Here is a 21,190-nt window from a genome sequence, read left to right as displayed (position 1 = left end):
AGGAGCATCTGTACTTTTTTCGGACTCTTCCTTTCTCTTGTCAATGCAATGGTTCTTTAAATGCTTCCATGTAGTCCTTTTACTTTTTTTTTGTGCTCTTCATTATCTCATCAATTTTCAAGACTTCAGGTCTCCAAGTGAGTGACTTAAATTCTTGCTTCATCACTTTGGGAGGCCGAGGTGGGCGTATCACAAGGTCAAGAGATGAAGACCAACCTGGCTAACACGGTGAAATGCCGTCTCTACTAAAAATACAAAAAAAATTAGCCAGGCGTGGTAGTGGGCACCTGTAGTCCCAGCTACTCGGGAGGCTGAGGTAGGAGAATGGCGTGAACCTGGACGCAGAGCTTGCAGTGAGCTGAGACTATGCCACTGCACTCCAACCTGGGCAACAGAGCAAGACTCTGTCTCAAAAAAAACAAAAAACAAAAAACAAAAAACAAATGGGACACACTTGGTAGGGATTAATAGCAAAGGTGATTATCTCTATCTTTTTATAGACAGGGTCTATTTAGTGGGTGCCCAATAAATGGTAATTTTTTAAAGGTGTTGACAGTTCTATCAATTAGTATCCCCTTCATCTTAACTGTTCTTTTTTGAGACAGGGTCTCACTCTGTTGCCTAGGCTGGAGTGCAGTGGCACGATCACAGCTCATTACAGCTGACCTCCCAGGCTTGAGTGATCTTCCCAGCTCAGCTTCCCAAGCAGCAGGGACAACAGGCACCTATCACCACACCCGGCTAAATTTTGTATTTTTTGTAGAGACAGGGTCTTGGCCATGTTGCCCAGGTGGTATCAAGTTCCTGAAATCAAGCAATCCACCAGCCTCGGCCTTCCAAAGTGCTAGGATTACAGGCATGAGCCACTGTACCCAGACTTCTTACTGTTCTTAAGAGCTCTCCTTGAGCATTCCTTATTCCTTAAACTGCAGATCCTAAGACTATGGTATGTTTATCTTTAATATTCACTAACCCTAATATTTCTTTTCAAAATCTCATGATTTGAAAACCACACAGGTTTAAAGGACTTCCTTCAAAGGACTGTATAACCTTACAGCAGTCTATATACTCATTTTCTATCTGTACATAGTTTCCCTCCCAATTCCTCAATAAGCAGAACTCAAGGGTTATTACTGCCTTGCTTCTTTTATTTCTAATTCTCAACAGAAAAGAGCCTAAAGCCATTTTCTACTTTAGCACTGCTTATTTTAACTCCAGAAGAGAGAAATTCCTATTTAAGATTTTCTGAAGAATATGAAATTTGAGCAAGTCTTTCAATGAACCAAAAGGGGACATAAGATACATTAAGATTTTTTTCCCGTACAGCATTTCTGTCTATTAAGAAAAGACTTGGGGCCGAGCGCAGTGGCTCATGCCTGTAATTCCAGCACTTTGGAAGGCCAGGGTGAGCAGACTGCTTGAGCTCAGGAGTTTAAGACAAACTTGGGAAACAAGGCAAAATCCCATCTCTACAAAAAAAAAAAAAAAACACAAAAAAATTAGCCAGCTTTGGGAGGCCGAGGTGGAAGGATCACCTGAGGTCCGGAGTTCGAGACCAGCCTGCCCAATAGGGCGAAACCCCGCCTCTACTAAAAATACAAAAAATTAGCCGGGCATGGCAGCAGGCGCCTGTAATCCCAGCTACTCGGGAGGCTGAGGCAGGAGAATCACTTGAATCTGGGTGGCGGAGGCTGCAGTGAGCCGAGACTGCACCACTGCACTCCAGCCTGGGTGACAAGAGAGAAACTCTGACTCAAAAAAAAAAAAAAAAAAAAAAAAAGAGTCAGGCATGGTGGCACATGCCTGTACTCCCAGCTACTTGGAAGGCTGAAGTGGGAGGATCACTTGAATCTGGGAGGTCTAAGCTGCAGTGAGCCATGATTGTGCCACTGCACTCCAGCCTGGGTGACAGAGCAAGACCCTGTCTCAAAACAGCAGCAGCAACAACAACAACAAAGTACTTGGCCAGGAATGGTGGCTCATGCCTGTAATCCCAATACTTTGGGAGGTCAAAGGGGGAAAATCACTTGCGTCCAGGAGTTTGCCATCAACCTGGGCCACATGGCAAGATCTCTACCAAAAAAAAAAAAAAAAAAGGGTCAGGTGTGGTGGCTCACGCCTGTAATCCCAGCACTTTGGGAGGCTGTGGCAGGAGGATCACTTGAGGTCAGGAGTTCGAGATCAGCTTGGTCAATGTGGTGAAACCCCATCTCTACTAAAAATACTAAAATTAGCCAGGAATGGTGGCGCATGCCTTTAGTCCCAGCTACTCGGGAGGCTGAGGTAGGAGAATTGCTTGAACCTAGGAGGTGGAAGTTGCAGTGAGTGAGCTGAGATTGCGCCACTGCACTCCAGTCTGGGTGACAGAGGAAAACTCCTCTGAGGGAAAAAAAAAAAAATTTTAGCCAGAAATAGTGGTGTTGTAGTCCCAACTACTTGGAAGGCTGGGAAGATTGCTTGAGCCTGGGAAGTCAAGGCTACAGTGAGCCGTGATGATCATGCCACTACACTCCAGCCTGTGCTACAGTGTGAGACCCTGTTTCACAAAAGTAAAAACAAAGAGAAAGTACCTAATACTATGGTGATTAACATGGATATGTAAAGTCTATTATGGAGTCTAATAAACAAAATCCCTGTAGCGGCTAGGAAAAGAAAAAAATATAAATGAACAAAATTGTATTTCTATCACAAATTCAACAACAATGGGATTTCTGTACCCATAAGAGGTGCATGAGAGAAATTATGTGAAGTGCTATGACATAATATAAAGCACAATATAGAACATTATCTTGAATTATTCACTAATTCATACTCTTAAAACCTGAATCAAATCATGAGACTATTTTACACCTATCAAACTGGCAAAAAAAAAAATTCTGACACTATACAGTGTTAACGAAGATGAGGCACAAACAAAGAATTCTCATACACTGCTGATTAGAGTGTAAACTGGCCCACAACCACTTTGGAAACTGGCAAACAACAAGTTGTAAAACCTCTATGATCCATTAATCCTAATCACGCATAACCACAAGAAATACTGATAATATCCTATAACATGGATGAACCTTCATCCATTATGCTACATGAAAGAAGCCAGACACAAAAGATCACGTAGTTCTACAATGGTTCTACAATGGTTGTACAACTCTGAATATACTAAAAACCACTAAATTGTACACTTTAAATAAGTGTATTTTGTTATATAAATTAGAGCTCAATGAAGCTGTTTCCAAAAAAAATTAAGACCAACGATTGATAAGGGACTGGGAAATCCTTCGTCACCAACGTAACACCATGCAAATTAGTTTCTTGTTCTAAGCCGAAAGATTGTTTAATATATAGATAGGACTACCTTAATAAAGAACCTATCTTAGCATTACAATGTCTTTTGTGATACAATGCAAAATGAGGAATTGCTATGCTGCATTTTAGTCAACAATGTTTAAAGGTGAATCCATCAATCTGTCAGCTATAAACTTTAGAGAAAAACATAGGAATTAAAAAAAGAACAAGCTAAATAATAACATAAGTATGTGATCATACCAAACCATTCTAGGGTAAGTGACACTGTCTCAAAATCAGTGTCACTGAAAAATAAAGACTAAATCAGATAATAGCTTGGACAGCTAGCTGTAAATAAACTTTTTTTTTTTGGATCAGCTGGAAAAATTTGAATAGCACCTGGGTATTAGAAGAAATGAACATTTACTCACATGGAAAGTGGGTATCACCCACTAAAAATAGGAAGTTGATCTCATTTAGTAAAATAAAAATAGAAACCTAAATATACGCGCTTAGACGACAATCTGGTAAAAAATGCACTGAGTTGTTAACAGTAGTAACTCCTGTGTGATAGGAATGCCAAGGCTTTATTTTTGCATACCTATATAGTCTAATATTCTACATTATCCTTACACTGCTTCTGTAATAAAAAGATTACTAAAAGAAAGAATCACACGGAGAGCTTTAATAAATCACTGATGTCCAGGCCTTACTCCAGATAAATTTTAAAAGGTTGAGAACTATCACTTTTGAGAATTGGGGCAGATAAAAGGGAAAATTGTCTGACAAGGCTTAAAAAGAAAGTTATCAGAAGAACCCTGGGAATTCAGAGAACGAAGGAAAGGCTCTCTTGACTTGGCAAACACCAAAAACCAAAGGAAGCTAAGCAGTCAAAACCCCTGCCAAGGTCATGCCACAGGAAGAGCCTGCTGAGGAAACTGCTCCAGCTAGCAATGCCACCACCAACAGCCACTGGAATGAATTCCAAACCCTCCTTGCATCTTTGCATCATCTCTCACTCTGGTGCAAGTCCCCAAAGTGAAGGGTATCTGACTGGCACAGTTTGGGTAACATGACCCAGCTCTAGCTGCCAGGGGTCCAGCACAGAAAGTTTATCTATATGGTGTGTGTGTGTGTGCACCCAACCTTTCCAGCATCCTCTCCCACTAAGATTCACAAAAAAGCAATACTGGAAAGGGGTTAAAATGGTAAACAGACAAAAGAAACAACAAAGGATCATTTTAAAGCCCAATTAGTAGAATATCCAACACAAGAATCCTGCCAGCCTTGCCATTAGGAATCAACTTGAATTACTGTGCCTTCTTCTGCTTCATTGTTCCAAAAACATTTCCTAAAAAGTAATTTCAGACCAGGCACAGTGGCTCATGCCTGTAATCTCATCATGTGGGGAGGCAAAGATGGGAGGAATTGCTTGAGTCCAGGAGTTCACCACCAGCCTGGACAACATAGTGAGACTCTATCTATACGGAAAAAAAAAAAAAAAATTAGCCAGGCATGATGGCACACACTTCTATTTCCCAGCAGGGCTGGGAGTGGGGGCCCAGGATGGAGCTGAGGTGGGAGGATCACTTGAGCCTAGGAGGTCAAAGCTGCAGTGAGCTATGATCATGCTACTGCACTCCAATCTGAGCAACAGAACAAGACCGTCTCTGCAAAATAAATAAACTTTTATCAGTTTCAGCAGCACCAAAAGGCTCTAATTCCCTATGATTACAACAGGCTATTTGTAACATTTTCAAAACTATGTATTTTTTTTAAATAATTGAGTGATTTAATAGTAGTGACTAACAGATTGAGACACGCCTTTTTTTTTTGGGAGAAAGTCTCTCGCTCTGTCACCTAGGCTGGAGTTCAATGGCACAATCTTGGCTCACTACAACCACCACCTCCCGGGTTCAAGTGATTCTAGTGCCTCAGCCTCCAGAGTAGCTGGGATTACGGACATTCACCACCATGCCCAGCTAATTTTTGTATTTTTAGTAGAGACGGGGTTTCGCCATGTTGACCAGTCTGGTCTTAAACTCCTGGCCTCATGTGATCCGCCTGCCTCGGCCTACCAAAGTGCTGAGATTACAGGTGTGTGCCACCATGACCAGCCGAGACATACTTTTTTTTTTTTTTTTATAGAAAGAATCACTTTACAAGCATCTCTAAAAATCTCTTCTCAAGATAAGCTTCACTTCCAAAGCAAATATTAATTTTTAAGGTAGAATAGCAAATTAGGGACCTAGATGGCTCTGTCACACACTAGCTGTGTGACCTTGAACAAGTCATTTCACCTCGTGTCTCAAATACCTACCTAATTTGGAGACTCTTGAATTGTTGTTGATTAAATCAGTGAATGTATATAAAGTGTTAAGAGTAACACCTGGATGTTGTTCCCTGCAAAAAGAAAAAAGAATAGTGCCTAGCCTATAGTGAGTATACCATAAGTGCAAACAATAAAATGCCTAATAGTTGGAGGGCAGATAATAGGGAAAAAAATTCAGTTTTGAGAAATTTTCAGATTGAATATGCTGAGACAACTATTCATTAGTAACCAAAACCAGGAAATAAAAACACTGAAAACCCATGATACTTGGCTCAATTTTATAACACAATAAATATACAGGTAGGGAAAAAAAAAAAGGCAGGAAAAAAACCACCTGGAAAAGTTAACACTGAAGTGGGCACCAAAGCAAACCAAACACTCCACTTTACATAGCATCTCAAACGAGAGTAAATAACCCATAAAGTTACCCTGTGTTGCCCAACAGAGAAATTGCAAGAAAATGATACAATGAGAATCACTGAACAAACCAGAAAATAAAAATTCCCAAATACACAGAATCACTAACAAATTTAGTCTTCTCAGTCTTCTCTATTTCCAAACCAAATCTCAATCTAAGCCTCTATAGCCAATTACCAATTTACAAGGAATCAAGAAAATCTAGAATGTGGGAAACTGCAGGACAAATGACCTGGTTTCTTTAACAAAATACAAGGAAAAAAACTGAGGAGAAATATGCAAATAAAGGCATTTAAAATGGCAGTCAATTGCAGTTTGTGGGACCTAGATCCTGATTCAAATAAATTACAAAAGTCAACAGAAAAGCAGTATCTAATAAAGAAAAACACTACTCCATGTGCAACTCATCTGTGCAGATTTCACTGAATTTCACTGGATTGGTGTGTAAAAGGATGTTCATTAAAGACAACTTCTCTAATAATCATGAAGCTCTTACGGTCAGACATTATTTTAAGAACTCTACAAATATCATTTATTACAACAACCCTAGGAGAAGGTACTATTGTTATCCCTACTTAACAGATGAAGAAACAAAGAGTCTCATTTAAGTAATTCACTCAAAGTCACAAAGCTGTAAGCAGCAAAGCTGAGATTCGAACCCAAATGGTCTGGCTACAAAGCCAACCACTGATTACCATACTATGCCATTTCTCTGTGAGGTATGGTGGAAACTATGCTTTGAAATCACAGAAAGCTGCCCAAATCTCCATCTCTATGTTACCCAAATTACTTAACTTCTTGGAACCTCTGTATACTCTCTTGTATTTATTTAAATAGTAAGGAATAATAAGATTACATAATTGACTTCATTACAGCATCTAAGTTTATGAAGCCCACAATAAATGGTTCCTATTGCTCTTTCTGCCATACATGGTAAGACGAATTAAAAAGTAGAAAAATTTACAAACAGCACAAAAACTGGAAAAGCTCTTTCAAATTAACTAGACAGCCCCAAAACCAACTTTTCTATATACTTACATACTTTAAGGATAGCAATAATTCAGACAAGAACTTTTTTATATACCCAACTTTTAAACTTGAGCAGAAACAGAGTCTGCAAGCTCAATTTAAAGTACAGCTAAACTTAACCAAATGAGATTTTTCTGGGGGAAAAAACTTACTCCACACAAATAGACCTACTGCTCAGAAAAGGGTACTAAAACTTTGTTCATTCTGGTGATTCTCTAGCCTGACGTATGGTTAATAAAAGGCAAAGTGGCTTTGAAGGCAAAGTGGTTTTTATCTTAGAAAAGGAAGATGAACTTAAAGAGTTTGTTAAAATCACCTCCTTTAAGAATAATTGCTTTTTATGTTATCCTCCAACTATTAAGTATTATCTGTTAAACTATACAGTTCTTTGTTTTATGGTCATCTAGATATTCCCAGTCCCTAGTTTCTTTTACTGAGTTGTTTTAAGCTGAAAAATGATTCAGCTAATAGATCAATTAAAGACTATTAGACTTAGTAAAGAAAAACAATAGACTCTTTTAAATGTTTGCCTAGCATGTTTGAAATCACGTATAAAAATTCAATTTACATAACATCAGAAATATATCTGGCCGGGCGCGGTGGCTCACGCCTGTAATCCCAGCATTTTGGGAGGCCGAGGCGGGCGGATCACAAGGTCAGGAGATCGAGACCATGGTGAAACCCCGTCTCTACTAAAAAATAGAAAAAAATTAGCCAGGCGCAGTGGCGGGCGCCTGTAGTCCCAGCTACTCGGGAGGCTGAGGCAGGAGAATGGTGTGAACCCGGGAGGCGGAGCTTGCAGTGAGCCGAGATTGCGCCACTGCACTCCAGCCTGGGCGACAGAGGGAGACTCCATCTGGGGGGGGGGGGGAAGAAATATATCTACCTCAGTTAAGTTACACCTGTGGACAAAAGTTCAGTTCCTCTTACTGAACTATTTTTCAAGTTTGATTATAAGCTGTTCGAGGCAGATTTCAGTGGGAAATAGGAAACACTGAGTCTGATTTAGAAGTAACTTTGGCAATTAGGTCTCTAACAGCACAACCACATACTAAATTCCAGACAACAGTCAATTATGAGGTGGTATGTTATTTCTCCGCCACCTAGATTTTTCCCCTCATCTATCTGAACCACCATAAATACACCAAAATTTGCCTTTCCCATTAGTTTTTTTTAGTTGGAATCCTTTAAAATTTTGTGTGCCTTTCATCTTTTAGACCAACAGTCTTACTTTCATGTTTAAAGGCAGTGACCATAACCGTTAAGTTAAACACAACGACTTAGATTGCCTAAATTTGAATATAGGCTTTTACCTACTAGCTGGATGAGTCTCTGGACTTCTTTTCCTCAACTATAAAATGGGTATAAAACAGCATCTACTTAGACCTGGCGCTGTGGCTCACGCCTGTAATCCCAACACTTTGGGAGGCCAAAGTGGGCAGACTGCTTGAGCCCCTGAGTTTGAGACCAGCTTGGGCAACATGATAAACCCTCCCCCTCCTAACAAAATACAAACAAACAAAAAATTAGCCAGGCGCAGTGGCATGCACCTGTCGTCCCAGTTACTAGGGAAGTTGAGGTGGGAGGATCACTTGAGCCTGAGAGGCGGAGGCTGCAGTGAGCAGAAATCGCGCCACTGCACTCCAATTTGGGTGACAGAGTGAGACCGCATATCAAAAACAAAACAAAACAAATGAACCAGTATACTTATAAAAATAAACAACAAGCCGGGCGCAGTGGCTTATGACTGTAATCCCAGCACTTTGGGAGGCCAAGGCAGGTAGATCACCTGAGGTCAGGAGTTCAAGACCAGCCTGGTCAACATGGTGAAAACCCATCTCTACTAAAAATGCAAAAAATTAGCCGGGCGTGGTGGCGAGCCCCTGTAATCCTAGCTACTTGGGAGGCTGAGACAGGTGAATCGCTTGAACCCAGGAGGCGGAGGTTGCAGTGAACCGAAATCGAGCCACTGCACTCCAGCCAGGGCAACAAGAGTGAAACTCCGCCTCAAAAAAAAAAAAGAAAAAAAAAAAGAAAATAAATAACAAATATAAAGCACTTTAAACAGCAGTCAGTCCCTGGCACATCAGAGTTATAACCATAAAATAAAGATATGCAATCTTCTGAAGTATGATTCACGATTGTGTCTTATCTTTTAACTCAGCATTAAAAATGAATTATAAGCAGAAATGTGCACCAGATTTCATATCATTCTAAATTTAAATGGTTGAATGTGTCCTCCTCAGCTAAGCATCTTAACAGCCACTGATGAGCAATCTAGTAAATTGAATTCGCTCAAAATAAAGAGGCTTCCCAAGAGTTCCCCCCATATCACAAATTAAGAGCTCTGATAAGACACCAACCAGAATCAATTAAATGTATATATTAACATGTACAAACCATTGAGTACCCTAAAAAAAAAAAGAGTAAGATCTTACTCCAGTTTAGTAGTTAACAGTGACAAAACACAAAGCAACTTGTAATTTCTATTAAAAACTTTAAATATTTTTCCTGTAAAACCACCAAAATAATTTAACAACAACAACAAAAATCCTAGGGGAGATAATAAAAATCAACTTTTGTATTTGAAGAAACGTCAAAAGGTACATTGAAAACTGACTCCCTGGGAAAGATGACAGTTTATTTTACTATTAATTTCAAAGTTTTCATTCACAAGTAGCATTTCACTCTTTTATCTTTTAAATAGATACAGGCTCCAGCACCTTTCCAAATACTGAAATTTACTGGTTTTTGTTTCCAATCTATGACTTTTTCTTTAAACTTCTGGATCTATCGGTTTAAAAAAAAAAAAAACAGGAAATAAAAGACAGCCTCTTGTTTAAAAGGGCACGACAATCAGGCACTCCATACTTAAAGTATGTTTTCACTTGTTAAAATGTCTTAACACTATTCTAGTAAATATCTCAAACTTAATAGCACCCTAATTTCCTTTCAAATATTGAATATAAAAGACCTTAGAAAAGATCAGCAGTCTACCAAAGTACAAATATAATTCTACTGAGGAGTGACTACCAATCACTTTACTTCTGGATAAGGTTTACACAAGAACATGACTTACTACTAAACTAAAACATGAACCACTATAATTAACTCCGTATTTTTCTGGTAAGCAATAATTATCAATGTTAAAAATATTTCAACAAATATGACAAGCCAACTTCAGAGCACAAAGTTGGCAGATAAAATTGACACCACAGCACAATTTCAAAACTATAAGCAACTATTAAACACGCACACCACACCGCACCACACCCATTCTTATGTAAACTTTCGGAGTACTCAACTTTGTGAGCCTCACCTTTGTTTTCACCTAGCATAAGGAGAGTTAAAGGTGAGACACCAATTGCAAAAAACTAAAAGATCAAAAGATTCAGTTAATGTCCCCACAGGGGAAACGACTAAAACCTTTAAACGTTAATGTATTTAAGTAATCGAAGGGCAGGGCACTTCCCCAAGCTACAGCCATTTTAGATTCAGACTTTCTTTCGAATTTCACGGGTTGGGGAGAACTAAATTTAAAACAAGAGAAAAAAAAAACACTTAAAACATTTCAGGATCGACCAGCTTTCCCCGCCCCTCCAAGGAAAGGAGGTTGGTAGACATTGGATAGACTCAATCTAAACGAAAACACCTCGCTACCACAGAGAACCGGAAAGCTGGGGGTTAAAACTTTTTTCTCCTCAGATATCCAACATTTGACTTATACTTTTTCGTCCTCAGGTTTTCCTTTGAAGGAAAACAAAAGCCCTTAGCTTTCATTTCAAGAAGGAAAGAAAAAAACCCTTAAGCCAAGTCACTCAACCAGCACCAAGCCGCATCGCCTGGAGAGGAGCCAAAGAGCCGCAGGTGAGCGTTCCGACCCGAAGACCAAAGTTAAAGTAGGAGCGCTTTCGCGGAGCCCCAGCGACGCTCGCGTGCAAAGCTCCACGCACTGGGGTGGCAGGGGTGCCGCGTCCGAACCACTTGACCCGTGGGCTCCGCTCGCCCCTCTCGGGTCGGACCTACACCCAACCACCTGTGTGAGAGCTTCTTTCAACTAGTTTTAACAGCCGGTTGGTTAGGCACCGGGCGGAGCCTCGCGCCGGAACGACTCCAAGATCTCCTACTGCCCCGTTGTCCCAAACTCCCACTCACCGGGCAGCGGCGGAGCTACGGCCAGGGACTAGACGCGGCGTCTGAGGACGCGTCCCCAGCTTGTCGACCCGGCAGAGGCGTTTAGTTCACAACCATAACAAAGCTCTTCCCAAAATGGCTGCCCGGCCCACAAGGTCCAGGAGGGGCAGAGCGGGTGGAGGAGGAGGAGCGACGAGCAGCACGGCCCTCCCCTCCCCCGTCCGACCCCGCCTTACACACGCCCACCTGAAGAAGCGCATGCGCACGGGACCGGCTCCGGCGGCCCAGCCGGACGCCAGTGCCCCACGCTGCAAACGTTCGGCCTCCAGAACGGCGGTTATGCCCTGCCCCGCCCTCGGCTCCCTTCCTCGCCGCTTGAGGCGGTGCGTGGTCGCCTCTACCTCCTACAGAATTGAATCCTCTGTCTTTCCTCGTGCCGCCTGAGGCAGGGACAAGCCTAGTTTAGTACACCCCTTCTAACCTCCCCTGCCCACTTCCAGGGCCTGGGCGCGTATGAATGAGTGGGTGGGTATGCATATGTGTATCCCTTTTTTCTTCACCCTCCCACAGCCCGCCCCTGGGCCAGTGCGCGTCCCGAAACTACCTCTACAAGGACTTGCAAGCCGGTTTCGGAGGAACGTGTGTTTTCCGGCCCTTTCCCACCTTCTGCTCCTTCACGTGTGCGCGTCGTTGAGACTCCAGCCCCCAGCGGGCCACACGGCCTGCTCCCGGAGACTGCGCGGCTGCGTCGGCCGCGCTACCCGCTGGGAGTAGTAGTTCCCCGGGAGCGCAGGCGTCACTGCCCCGCCCCAGCGAAGGGCGGGATTCCGGCGAGAGCCTGCGCTTGTGACAGTGCCGTTTCTCCTACCTGAAGTCTCATTGGGTATCGCGCTACTGGAAGGGGCGGCGCTGCCATGACAGAGGAGGCAATAAAACTGAAGGCCTAGCTCGACCAAAAGTGCTTTAACGGACTTCGCTGTGGTTCCATCCGGCACGGAAAGCTAAACCTTGTAATGGCTGGCAACCAGGAAGCTAGAATACCTAGAATCCGGAGGACTGGAGGGACTGGCAGGCGTGGGCCCCTGAGATCTCCTATTACATGTCTTCAGCTTTATCCATAGACACGGAAGGACACTTAAGATTGCCTGGTGCCATTTCCTGTGAAATAAGTCCAGATAAGAGAAGGGACTTGCCCAAGGTCACATAGCCGAGAAAGCCGAGGGCAGCAGAAGAAATGATCTGACTTTCCCAACCACCCCCAAGCCTAGGGCCCTTATCACCACACCGTTCATGGAAGTGAAAATCCTGCTCTTTTGCTCTTTAATCCTTAATGAAGTTTCTAGGTCCTAGCAAAGAAAATGAATGTAAGAACTGGGCTTTTTTCCCCCTTTAAATGATAGTAAAGGGCCGTAATGCAGAGTGAGATGTGTCCCCATAGGTCTTATAAACCCTGTTTTACAAAGTAAAACGTAAGTTCCACAGATGGCAAGCAATTCCAGGTCACATTGGGCCTAAAATCCCAAGTCTCTTACCTTCCTTCACCACCATCATTCTGAGATTGTTTCAGTACTTGCACTCTACCTTCCCGAACTCTGTGGGCAGATTCTGCTGCCTGGGAGCCCTGGAATAAAAAGTCAAGGACCGTTCGACATCTGGATTCAACTAGAAATTAAGAATGGCCCCCAAACAGAAAGCCGGGCATAGGAACCAGTTAGCGCAGGTCAAGTCCCTACCCGGACTCATTTTTTTTCAGTCCTCAGGAAGTAGGGGGCTCTCTGAATCCACTTGCCGGAAGTGCCTTTCCAGTAGACCTGGGCTATTGTTGCGGTTGTTCTCCACCTCTCCGTGCAACGCTGGCAAGTATCAAAGTCGCCACAGGTGCAGGTTGGGATGGGAGGCACCAAGGATTGGTAGTAAATTGGAGACGCGGGCACTATCGGGCAGGGTTTCCCGAAGACACTGGCGTCTAAACCCCGCCTTCCTTTCTCAGAGGTCAGTTTGAAGTTTGCGGTTTGCAGTCTTCCCACTAGGGCAATGGGAATATTGAGCTTTTTCATTTATATTAGGAGGAGTAAGCTTTGAGTCTCAGTCCTTAATCCCGCATCACCTGCCGTCCCTGGTCTTTAGGTTATCACTTTTTAATATCCACTAGTTGGAAAGCACGTGCCACAGAGGAAAGGGAGTGTCCAAAGGTGGGGAAGATGGTTGAGATTTTAAACGGAGTTATCTGGAAAGTCCTTACAAAGAAAGTGATTTTGCACAAAAGTGATGGGTACGCTCTGCGGACATTTTGGTCTGGGGCTCAGGTGGGTGGGTGTGGGTGTGTGGGCCTTCTACTCGGAGGCCCAGGATAACTTACCTCCCTACTTCCTTAAGTATAGCATGAAGACATTAACTGGTATACAGGATTTCTTGACCCAGCCCTAAGATCTGTGATCAATAAATTAGTTCAATCGGTTTTTTTTTTTTTTTTTTGAGACATAGTCTCGCACTGTCGCGTGGGCTGGAGTGCAATGGCACGATCTTCGCTCACTGCAACCTCCGCCTCCCAGGTTCAAGCAATTATCCTGCCTCAGCCTCTCGAGTAGCTGGGATTACAGCCGTCCGCCACCACGCCCAGCTAATTTTTTGTATTTTTAGTAGAGATGGGGTGGTGGTGGTGGGGGGGTGTTTCACTGTGTTGGCCAGGCTGGTCTCGAACTCCTGACCTAGTGATCCACTCGCCTCGGCCTCACAAACTGCTGGGCCTACAGGAGCGAGCCACTGCGCCCTGCCCAATCGATTTTTTTAAATTAAGCAGCAACTGTAGGTTTTTTTAGACATCCCATTCTCCTGGTTAAGAATGAAGTTGTCAGATCTAGATCCGTATTATCATTCACCTGTTTTTACTGGCTGCTTACATTAGAGTTTTCAATCAGTCCCTCCTGTGTAAAGTGCTTTGTGTCAGGGACAGTTCTCAGCTATTTACATGTAGTAACTTATTAAGTGTTACATCAGGCTAAGTGGCACACACCTGTAATCCCAGCACTTTGGGAGGCCGAGGCAGGTGGATTGCTTGAGCTCAGGAGGTCGAGACCAGCCTGAGCAATATGGCAAAACCCCTTCTATACAAAAAATACAAAAATTGGGGCCAGGCGCGATGCCTCACGCCTGTAATCCCAGCACTTTGGGAGGGCGAGGCAGGTGGATCACGAGGTCAGGAGATCGAGACCATCCTAACACGGTGAAACTCCATCTCTACTAAAAATACAAAAAAATGAACTGGGCTTGGTGGTGGGGGCCTGTAGTCCAGCTCCTCAGGAGACTGAGGCAGGAGAATGGCGTGAACCTGGGGGTTCCGTGAAGCTTGCAGTGAGCTGAGATGGCACCACTGCTCTCCACCCTGGGCGACAGAACAAGACTCTGTCTCAAAAAAAAAAAAAAAAAATTAGCTGGGCGTGGTGGTGTGGCCTGTAGTCCCAGCTCCTTAGAGGGCTGAGGTGGTAAGATCCCTTGACCCTGGGAGGTCAAGGCTGCAGAGAGCGGAGATCACACCACTGTACTCCAGATTGTGTGACAGAGCGAGACCCTGTATCCCAAAAAAAAAAAAGTTACATCAACCCTATGAATTAGTTAGTACCCTTATTTCAAAGGTGAATGAACTACACCATAACAAGGTTAAATAATTTGTTCAAAGACACACAGCTAATAAGTAGTGGAGCCAGAATTCCAACCAAGTTTGACACCAAAGTCTGCACTCCAACAGGCTATTCTCTCTCTCAGTACTAAGTTAATGAGGTTATTTTGAGCATTAAATGAGTTAATGCTAGCCAGGTGCGGTGGCTCACGCCTGTAATCCCAACACTTTGGGAGGCCTCAGCAGGTGGATCACCTGAGGTCAGGAGTTCAGGACCAGCCTAGCCAACATGGCAAAATCCCATCTCTACTAAAAATACAAAAATTGGCCGGGTATCGTGGCGGGAGCCTGTAACCCCAGCTACTGAGGAGGCTGAGGCACAAGAATCGCTTGAACCCAGGAGGCAGATGATGCAGTGAGCCAAGATCATGCCACTGTACTCCAGCCTGGGTGACACAGCAAGACCCTGTCTCAAAACAAACAAAAAAACCTAAATTATATTGGTTTGGTACTATTGTTATTTTGAGTTGTGAACTCTTAAGCCCCAAAGTAAATAACTAAGGAGAAAAAAAGGAAACAGAGAAGCTATGACCTTCCAGTTTTTTTTTTTTTTTTTTTTTATTTCACAAAAATGCCATTTAGAAGACCCTTCATTTTAAAGATGAGAAAACTGGTACTCAAGCAATTTGCCCAGTGTCACACAGCTAGGAAATGGTGAAAGTATCTATAAAATCTCTATGTGCATTACTCTTTCTATTACACCAGACAGCCAAAGCTAGAAGAACAGTTCAGGTATTAAAAGGATCTATTGGCCGGGCGCGGTGGCTCAAGCCTGTAATCCCAGCACTTTGGGAGGCCGAGACGGGTGGATCACGAGGTCAGGAGATCGAGACCATCCTGGCTAACACGGTGAAACCCCGCCTCTACTAAAAAATACAAAAAACTAGCCGGGCAAGGTGGCGGGCGCCTGTAGTCCCAGCTACTCGGGAGGCTGAGGCAGGAGAATGGCGTAAACCCGGGGGGCGGAGCTTGCAGTGAGCTGAGATCCGGCCACTGCACTCCAGCCTAGGCGACAGAGCGAGACTCCGTCTCAAAAAAAAAAAAAAAAAGGATCTATTTCGTGTTACCGATAGTTTGAAAACATTAATGATTCTTTTCAAAGGAAACTGATATATTCATGAATTACTACTATTTTAAAATTAATGTATAAAATGAGAAAATTAAGTGACATCTTGTGTTATACACAGAAATGCCCCTGATTCAGTGCCTCCACTTAGCTGCAACAACTCGTTAATCAGAACTGCCTGGCATCTTCCTAAACAAGACTTTCAATAGGGGCCAGTATGCTTCGCTTCATCCAGAAGTTTTCTCAAGCATCTTCAAAGGTTGGTTTGTTTAGCAAATATTTGAGCACTATTTGCCAAATATTGCTTGGGCGAGGGCAGCAGCAGTGAAAAAGACAAAAAGTCTTACCTTTGTGTATTCAGGTGATGGAGGGAAGAGTTAAGTAAAATACAAGTAAAATCTTTATTATATCAGGCTGGGTGCAGTGGCTCACGCCTATAGTCCCAGCAATTTGGCAGGCCAAAGTTGGTGGATCACTTGAACTCAAGGAGTTCAAGACCAGTCTGGGCACATGGCAAAACCCTATCTATACAAAAATTTAGTTGGGCATGGAGTCACATGCCTATAGTCCCAGCTACCTGGGAGGCTGAGGGAGGAGGATTGCTTGAGCCCAGGAGGTTGAGGCTACAGTGAGCTGAGATCATGCCACTGCACTCCAGCCTGAGTGACACAGCAAGACGATGTTTGCAAAAAAAAAAAAATTGGCCAGGTGCCGTGGCTCATGGCTGAAATCCCAGCACTTTGGGAGGTTGAGGCAGGTGGGTCACTTGAGGTCAGGAGTTCAATACCTGCCTGGCCAACATGGTAAAATCCTTGTCTCTACTGAAAAATACAAAAATTAGCTCAGCATGGTGGGCGCCTGTAGTCCCAGCTGCTTGGGAGGCTGAGGCGTAAGAATCACTTGAACCCAGGAAGCCAAGGTTGCAGTGAGCCGAGATCACGCCACTGCACTCTGGCCTGGGTGACAAAGGAAGTCTTCATCTCAAAAAATAAAAATTAAAAAAAATAAGGCCAGGCACAGTCACTCATGCCTGTAATCCCTACACGTTGGGAGGCCAAGGCGGGCGGATCACTTGAGGTCAGGAGTTTGAGACCAGCCTGGACAACATGGTAAAACCCTGTTTCTACTAAAAATACAAAAATTAGCTGGGCGTGGTGGCGGATGCCTGTAATCCCAGTTACTCAGGAGGCTGAGGCAGAGAATGGCTTGAACCTGGGAGGCAGAGGTTACAGTGAGCAGAGATTACACCACTGCACTCCAGCCTTGGTGATAGAGCAAGACTCAGTCTCAAAAAAATAAAAATTAATACATCAAATGGTAAGTGCTGTGGAGAACTATAAAGCAGGGAAGTGGAATAGGTAGTGTCAAGATGTAGGATTGAATTTATAAATGGCAGGGGATCAGAAATAAGTAACTGAGGAAAGAGCAGTAAATATGGAAATGGGAAATGGTTCCAAGATGGAACCATTCCTAGCATGTTTGAGTGATCACTGAGATTCTTCAATAACTTCAATTTTTGCTGGGCGCGGTGGCTCACGCCTATAATCCCAGCACTTTGGAAGGCTGAGGTGGGCGGATCACAAGGTCAGAGATCAAGACCATCCTGGCTAACATGGTGAAACTCCGTCTCTACTAAAAATACAAAAAATTAGCTGCCGGGCGTGGTGGCAGGTGCCTGTAATCCCAGCTACTCGGGAGGCTGAGGCAGGAGAATGGAGTGAACCTGGGAGGCGGAGCTTGCAGTGAGCTGAGATCAAGCCACTGCACTCCAGCCTGGGCAACAGAGAGACTCTGTCTCAAAAAAAAAAAAAAAAGAAACTTCAATTTTTTCTTTAATGGAACACTTTTTAGTTCAAGTCTGGTAACTAAAACACAGAATCAGCAGGAAAGGTTATTACTTTGCCCGTGTACAATGAAAGGCACTGGGGATTTTAAGCCCAGGATTTTAAGGAAAAAAATACGGTCCTGGCTCTCAAGTCTACTGAGACAAAGACAAGTAAACACGCAATTTTAATTCACTGTGAGAAAAATTATGATGGAAGTGTGCACAGGATACTTACTATAGGAGCATTAAATCAGACTGTAGAAGGGTAAAGGAAAGCTTTAACTTGAATGTTGAATGTTGAGGTAAGTCTCCTAGATTGAAAAGTAGTAAGAGCTAGAATTCTAGGCAGAGCCTACACAAAGGCATGGAATTGTGAAAAGTATGTGGTGTTTATAAAGCTAAGTTGGAAGGTAGATTTATTTTCTCCATATAAAAACAGCATTCTCACAGTAATTAGTGCTGCTTCTTTTGCTATTTATAAATAAAAGAGGCAGTTTAGAAGGACAAATTCTGAAGGTCTAGTCTTTACCTGATCCTTTTTCAGATATTTTTCTTATGGAATAAGATTAAGTGGTAGGTTGAAATATATCACTGGTTTGTGTTCAGTGGTTTCTTTTGTACATTTTATAGCCATTTAATACTTTTACCAGCAATAACATCACTTCAGAGTTAGTTCATCCTTTCTGTATAGTTTGATGTGGTAATGGAAAGCAGATCTTTTTTGTTTGCTCCTTTCAAACAATTCCAATTGTTTCATACTGGGATTGACTAAAATCTGATGATACATATAGATTTTTAATTTTGTCTTTTGGTTCTGTTTTCTTTATAGATGCTGAAGTGCTCTTTCCCAGTGGGACTAAGAGCCAGCAGAACAGATACACTTTCTCTCAAGATGTCTCTCCAGCAGAACTTTTCCCCATTTCCAAGGCCTTGGCTTTCCTCATCATTTCCGGTGTATATGAGCAAGACACAGTGCTATCATACATCCCCCTGCAGCTTTAAAAAGGAGAAGCAAGCACTTCCAGCCAGGTCACCAAGCACCATCAGTTACATAACTGACAGCCCAAAGCCAGCATTATATGTAACTCTGGCAGGACTAATCCCCTTCGTTGCTCCACCACTGGTCATGCTGATGACAAAAACTTATATTCCCATATTAGCTTTTACTCAGATGGCTTATGGAGCCAGTTTCCTATCTTTCTTGGGTGGGATCAGATGGGGTTTTGCTCTACCAGAAGGTAGTCCAGCCAAACCAGACTACCTTAATTTAGCCAGCAGTATAGCTCCTCTTTTCCTTTCATGGTTTGCCTTCCTTATTTCTGAAAGACTTAGTGAAGCCATAGTCACAGTAATAATGGGTATGGGGATAGCATTACACCATGAATTTTTTGTCTTACCACATTATCCCAACTGGTTCAAAGCCCTGAGGGTAGTAGTCACTTTACTGGCTACTTTTTCATTTATAACCACTTTTGTAGTTAAAAGTATTTTTCCAGAAAAAGGACATAAGAGACCTGATCAAGTATAAAAAATATAAAAATACACTATAGATAACATTAGTATGCCGGCTACACCTTCTTCTACTTCTGTTTGGCTCTTTTTTCCCACACCAATGGTAATTTATTCTTCATAGATTGTTCTTCATTTCTAGAAGTTGTTATTTCATAGTAATTACTTGAGCAAAAGCTTGAAAATCCCTGACAAGTACTTTTCTTTTCTTTTTTTTTTTTTTTTTGAGACGGAGTCTCACTCTGTCGCCCAGGCTGGAGTGCAGTGGCCGGATCTCAGCTCACTGCAAGCTCTGCCTCCCAGGTTTACGCCATTCTCCTGCCTCAGCCTCCCGAGTAGCTGGGACTACAGGCGCCCGCCACCTTGCCTGGCTAGTTTTTTGTATTTTTTTAGTAGAGACGAGGTTTCACCATGTTAGCCTGGATGGTCTCGATATCCTGACCTCATGATCCGCCCGTCTCGGCCTCCCAAAGTGCTGGGATTACAGGCTTGAGCCACTGCGCCCGGCTGACAAGTACTTTTCATCTCATAGTATATTAGTTTTCACTCATTCATTTTACGAATAGTTATCCACTTAAACATTTCAATTATTTTAACTGTCTTGAAAATTAAAATAAAAGATTAAAAATCCCCTTTGTTAGAGTCCTGTGATCATTGAAAAGAATGCACATATTCTCCCACTTCAAGCGGAAAACGTCCTATCTGTGAGTGTCTGGAAAGAAAAGGTAGTTCCATTGAGGAGTTTTCACAGGAGTTACTACTGGGAAATGCATGTACAAGCTTATTTCACATGGTGTAACCCAATTATATGAGCCAAAAGGATCTATGGCTCTAAAGTCAGTAGGGAGCAGTGTCATGAGGGAAAGCCACATTCAAAGGTAAGTCGGGCATGTTTTCCAGTTTTTATTAGGATATTTGGCATGGTATAGATACAACTTATCCCTTACCACCAAACACATAATATAGCTAGTCAAAATGATTATTTTTAAAGGAAACTATTTAAAATAAAGCCACTAGTACATATAAGTTAGGAAAGAAAAGTCAAGCTGGAGCCATCTTGATATTCTAATGAGCAGGCCTATTTAGTTCTACATCTTTTTTTTTGAGATGGAGTTTCATTCTGTTGCCCAGGCTGGAGTGCAATGGCACGATCTTGGCACACCGCAACCTCCGCCTCCCGGGTTCAAGCGATTCTCCTGTCTCAGCCTCTCTAGAGTAGCTGGGATTATAGGCAAGTGCCACCATGCCCAGCTAATTTTTTTGTGTATATTTTTAGTAGAGGTGGCGTGTCACCATGTTCGACGGGCTGGTCTTTTAAATCAGAGAGAAGCTTTTAACTTTGGTGTGTTTTTGTTTTCGTTTTGTTTTGTTTAAACACAGGGTCTCATGCTGTTGCTCAGGCCGGAGTATAGTGGTGTGGTCATGGCTTACTGCAAGCCTCAACCTCCTGGGCTCAAGCAATTCTCCCACCTCAGCCTCCTGAGTAGCTGGGACTACAGTTGTGCACCACTACGCCAAGCTAATTTTTACATTTTTTGTAGAGACAGGGTCTCCCTATGTTGCCCAGGCTTGTCTCGAACTGAGCTCAAATGATCTTCCTGCCTAGGCTCCCAAAGTGTTAGGATTACAGGTGTGAGCCATTGCACCCAGTGCAGAAGCTTCCTTAAAACAGCAAAAGCAACTCCTTAGATTTTCACTTGAAAACCTAATCTCGGCCGGGTGCGGTGGCTCAAGCCTGTAATCCCAGCACTTTGGGAGGCCGAGACGGGCGGATCACGAGGTCAGGAGATCAAGACCAGCCTGGCTAACACGGTGAAACCCCGCCTCTACCAAAAAAGACAAAAAACTAGCCGGGCCAGGTGGTGGGCGCCTGTAGTCCCAGCTACCCGGGAGGCTGAGGCAGGAGAATGGCGGGAA

General features: G+C 43.2%; 3 protein-coding genes and 1 long non-coding RNA gene across 13 annotated transcripts in view; 2 read left to right on the top strand and 2 right to left on the bottom strand.

Annotated features, from left to right (window-relative positions):
• The window catches only part of GPBP1L1 (GC-rich promoter binding protein 1 like 1), a 62,454-nt gene extending 49,315 nt beyond the window's left edge, over positions 1 to 13,139 (bottom strand). Inside the window, exons 1-2 of one of the 5 annotated variants that reach the window (XM_077977292.1) lie at positions 12,931 to 13,139; positions 12,730 to 12,818 (exon numbers count right to left, since the gene is read on the bottom strand). The gene's annotated coding sequence lies outside the window, so the exon portion shown is untranslated. Of the gene's footprint in view, positions 1 to 5,605; positions 5,689 to 11,218; positions 11,371 to 11,801; positions 12,356 to 12,729; positions 12,911 to 12,930 lie in introns of those variants that run through there. The other 4 variants (XM_077977118.1, XM_077977241.1, XM_015138385.3 and 1 more) reach the window with 4 other exon arrangements.
• LOC144333848 (uncharacterized) lies at positions 78 to 4,221 on the top strand. The gene is made up of 3 exons (XR_013402938.1): positions 78 to 273; positions 2,239 to 2,360; positions 2,516 to 4,221. It is a non-coding gene; the product is annotated as an uncharacterized LOC144333848 (long non-coding RNA).
• Positions 12,981 to 19,905, top strand: TMEM69 (transmembrane protein 69). 2 transcript variants are annotated; one of them, XM_015138596.3, is made up of 3 exons: positions 12,981 to 13,053; positions 16,061 to 16,198; positions 18,594 to 19,905. In XM_015138596.3, the coding sequence occupies exons 2-3, from the start codon at positions 16,157 to 16,159 to the stop codon at positions 19,290 to 19,292; spliced, it is 741 nt and encodes a 246-aa protein (XP_014994082.1). In that variant the 5' UTR covers positions 12,981 to 13,053; positions 16,061 to 16,156; the 3' UTR covers positions 19,293 to 19,905. The 2 variants fall into 2 exon arrangements, with proteins under 2 accessions (XP_014994082.1, XP_077815857.1); XM_077959731.1 differs by having other exon boundaries at positions 12,981 to 13,189.
• Positions 19,906 to 19,956: 51 nt separating this feature from the next.
• Positions 19,957 to 21,190, bottom strand: part of IPP (intracisternal A particle-promoted polypeptide) — a 47,831-nt gene continuing 46,597 nt past the window's right edge. For 2 of the 5 annotated variants that reach the window (XR_013409288.1, XR_013409389.1), the window contains exon 10: positions 20,164 to 20,405. Coding sequence is in view for 1 of the 5 variants with exons in the window: in XM_077978841.1 (XP_077834967.1) it covers positions 19,972 to 19,985 (14 nt within the window). In the remaining 4 variants the exon portion in view is untranslated. Of the gene's footprint in view, positions 19,986 to 20,163; positions 21,168 to 21,190 lie in introns of those variants that run through there. The other 3 variants (XM_077978841.1, XR_013409379.1, XR_013409377.1) reach the window with 3 other exon arrangements.

The sequence above is a fragment of the Macaca mulatta genome, chromosome 1 (genome assembly GCF_049350105.2).
Source record: "Macaca mulatta isolate MMU2019108-1 chromosome 1, T2T-MMU8v2.0, whole genome shotgun sequence".
Lineage (NCBI taxonomy): Eukaryota > Metazoa > Chordata > Mammalia > Primates > Cercopithecidae > Macaca > Macaca mulatta.
Note: the sequence above shows the minus strand (reverse complement) of the source record. Positions and strands in the feature narration are given on the sequence as shown.

Bases quoted from the DNA above. Each gene is read 5' to 3' on its own strand.
- TMEM69 (XM_015138596.3), top strand. From the start codon at position 16,157: ATGCTTCGCTTCATCCAGAAGTTTTCTCAAGCATCTTCAAAG. The intron at 16,199-18,593 runs GTTGGTTTGTTT...TTTTCTTTATAG, and splicing joins TTTCTCAAGCATCTTCAAAG to ATGCTGAAGTGCTCTTTCCC.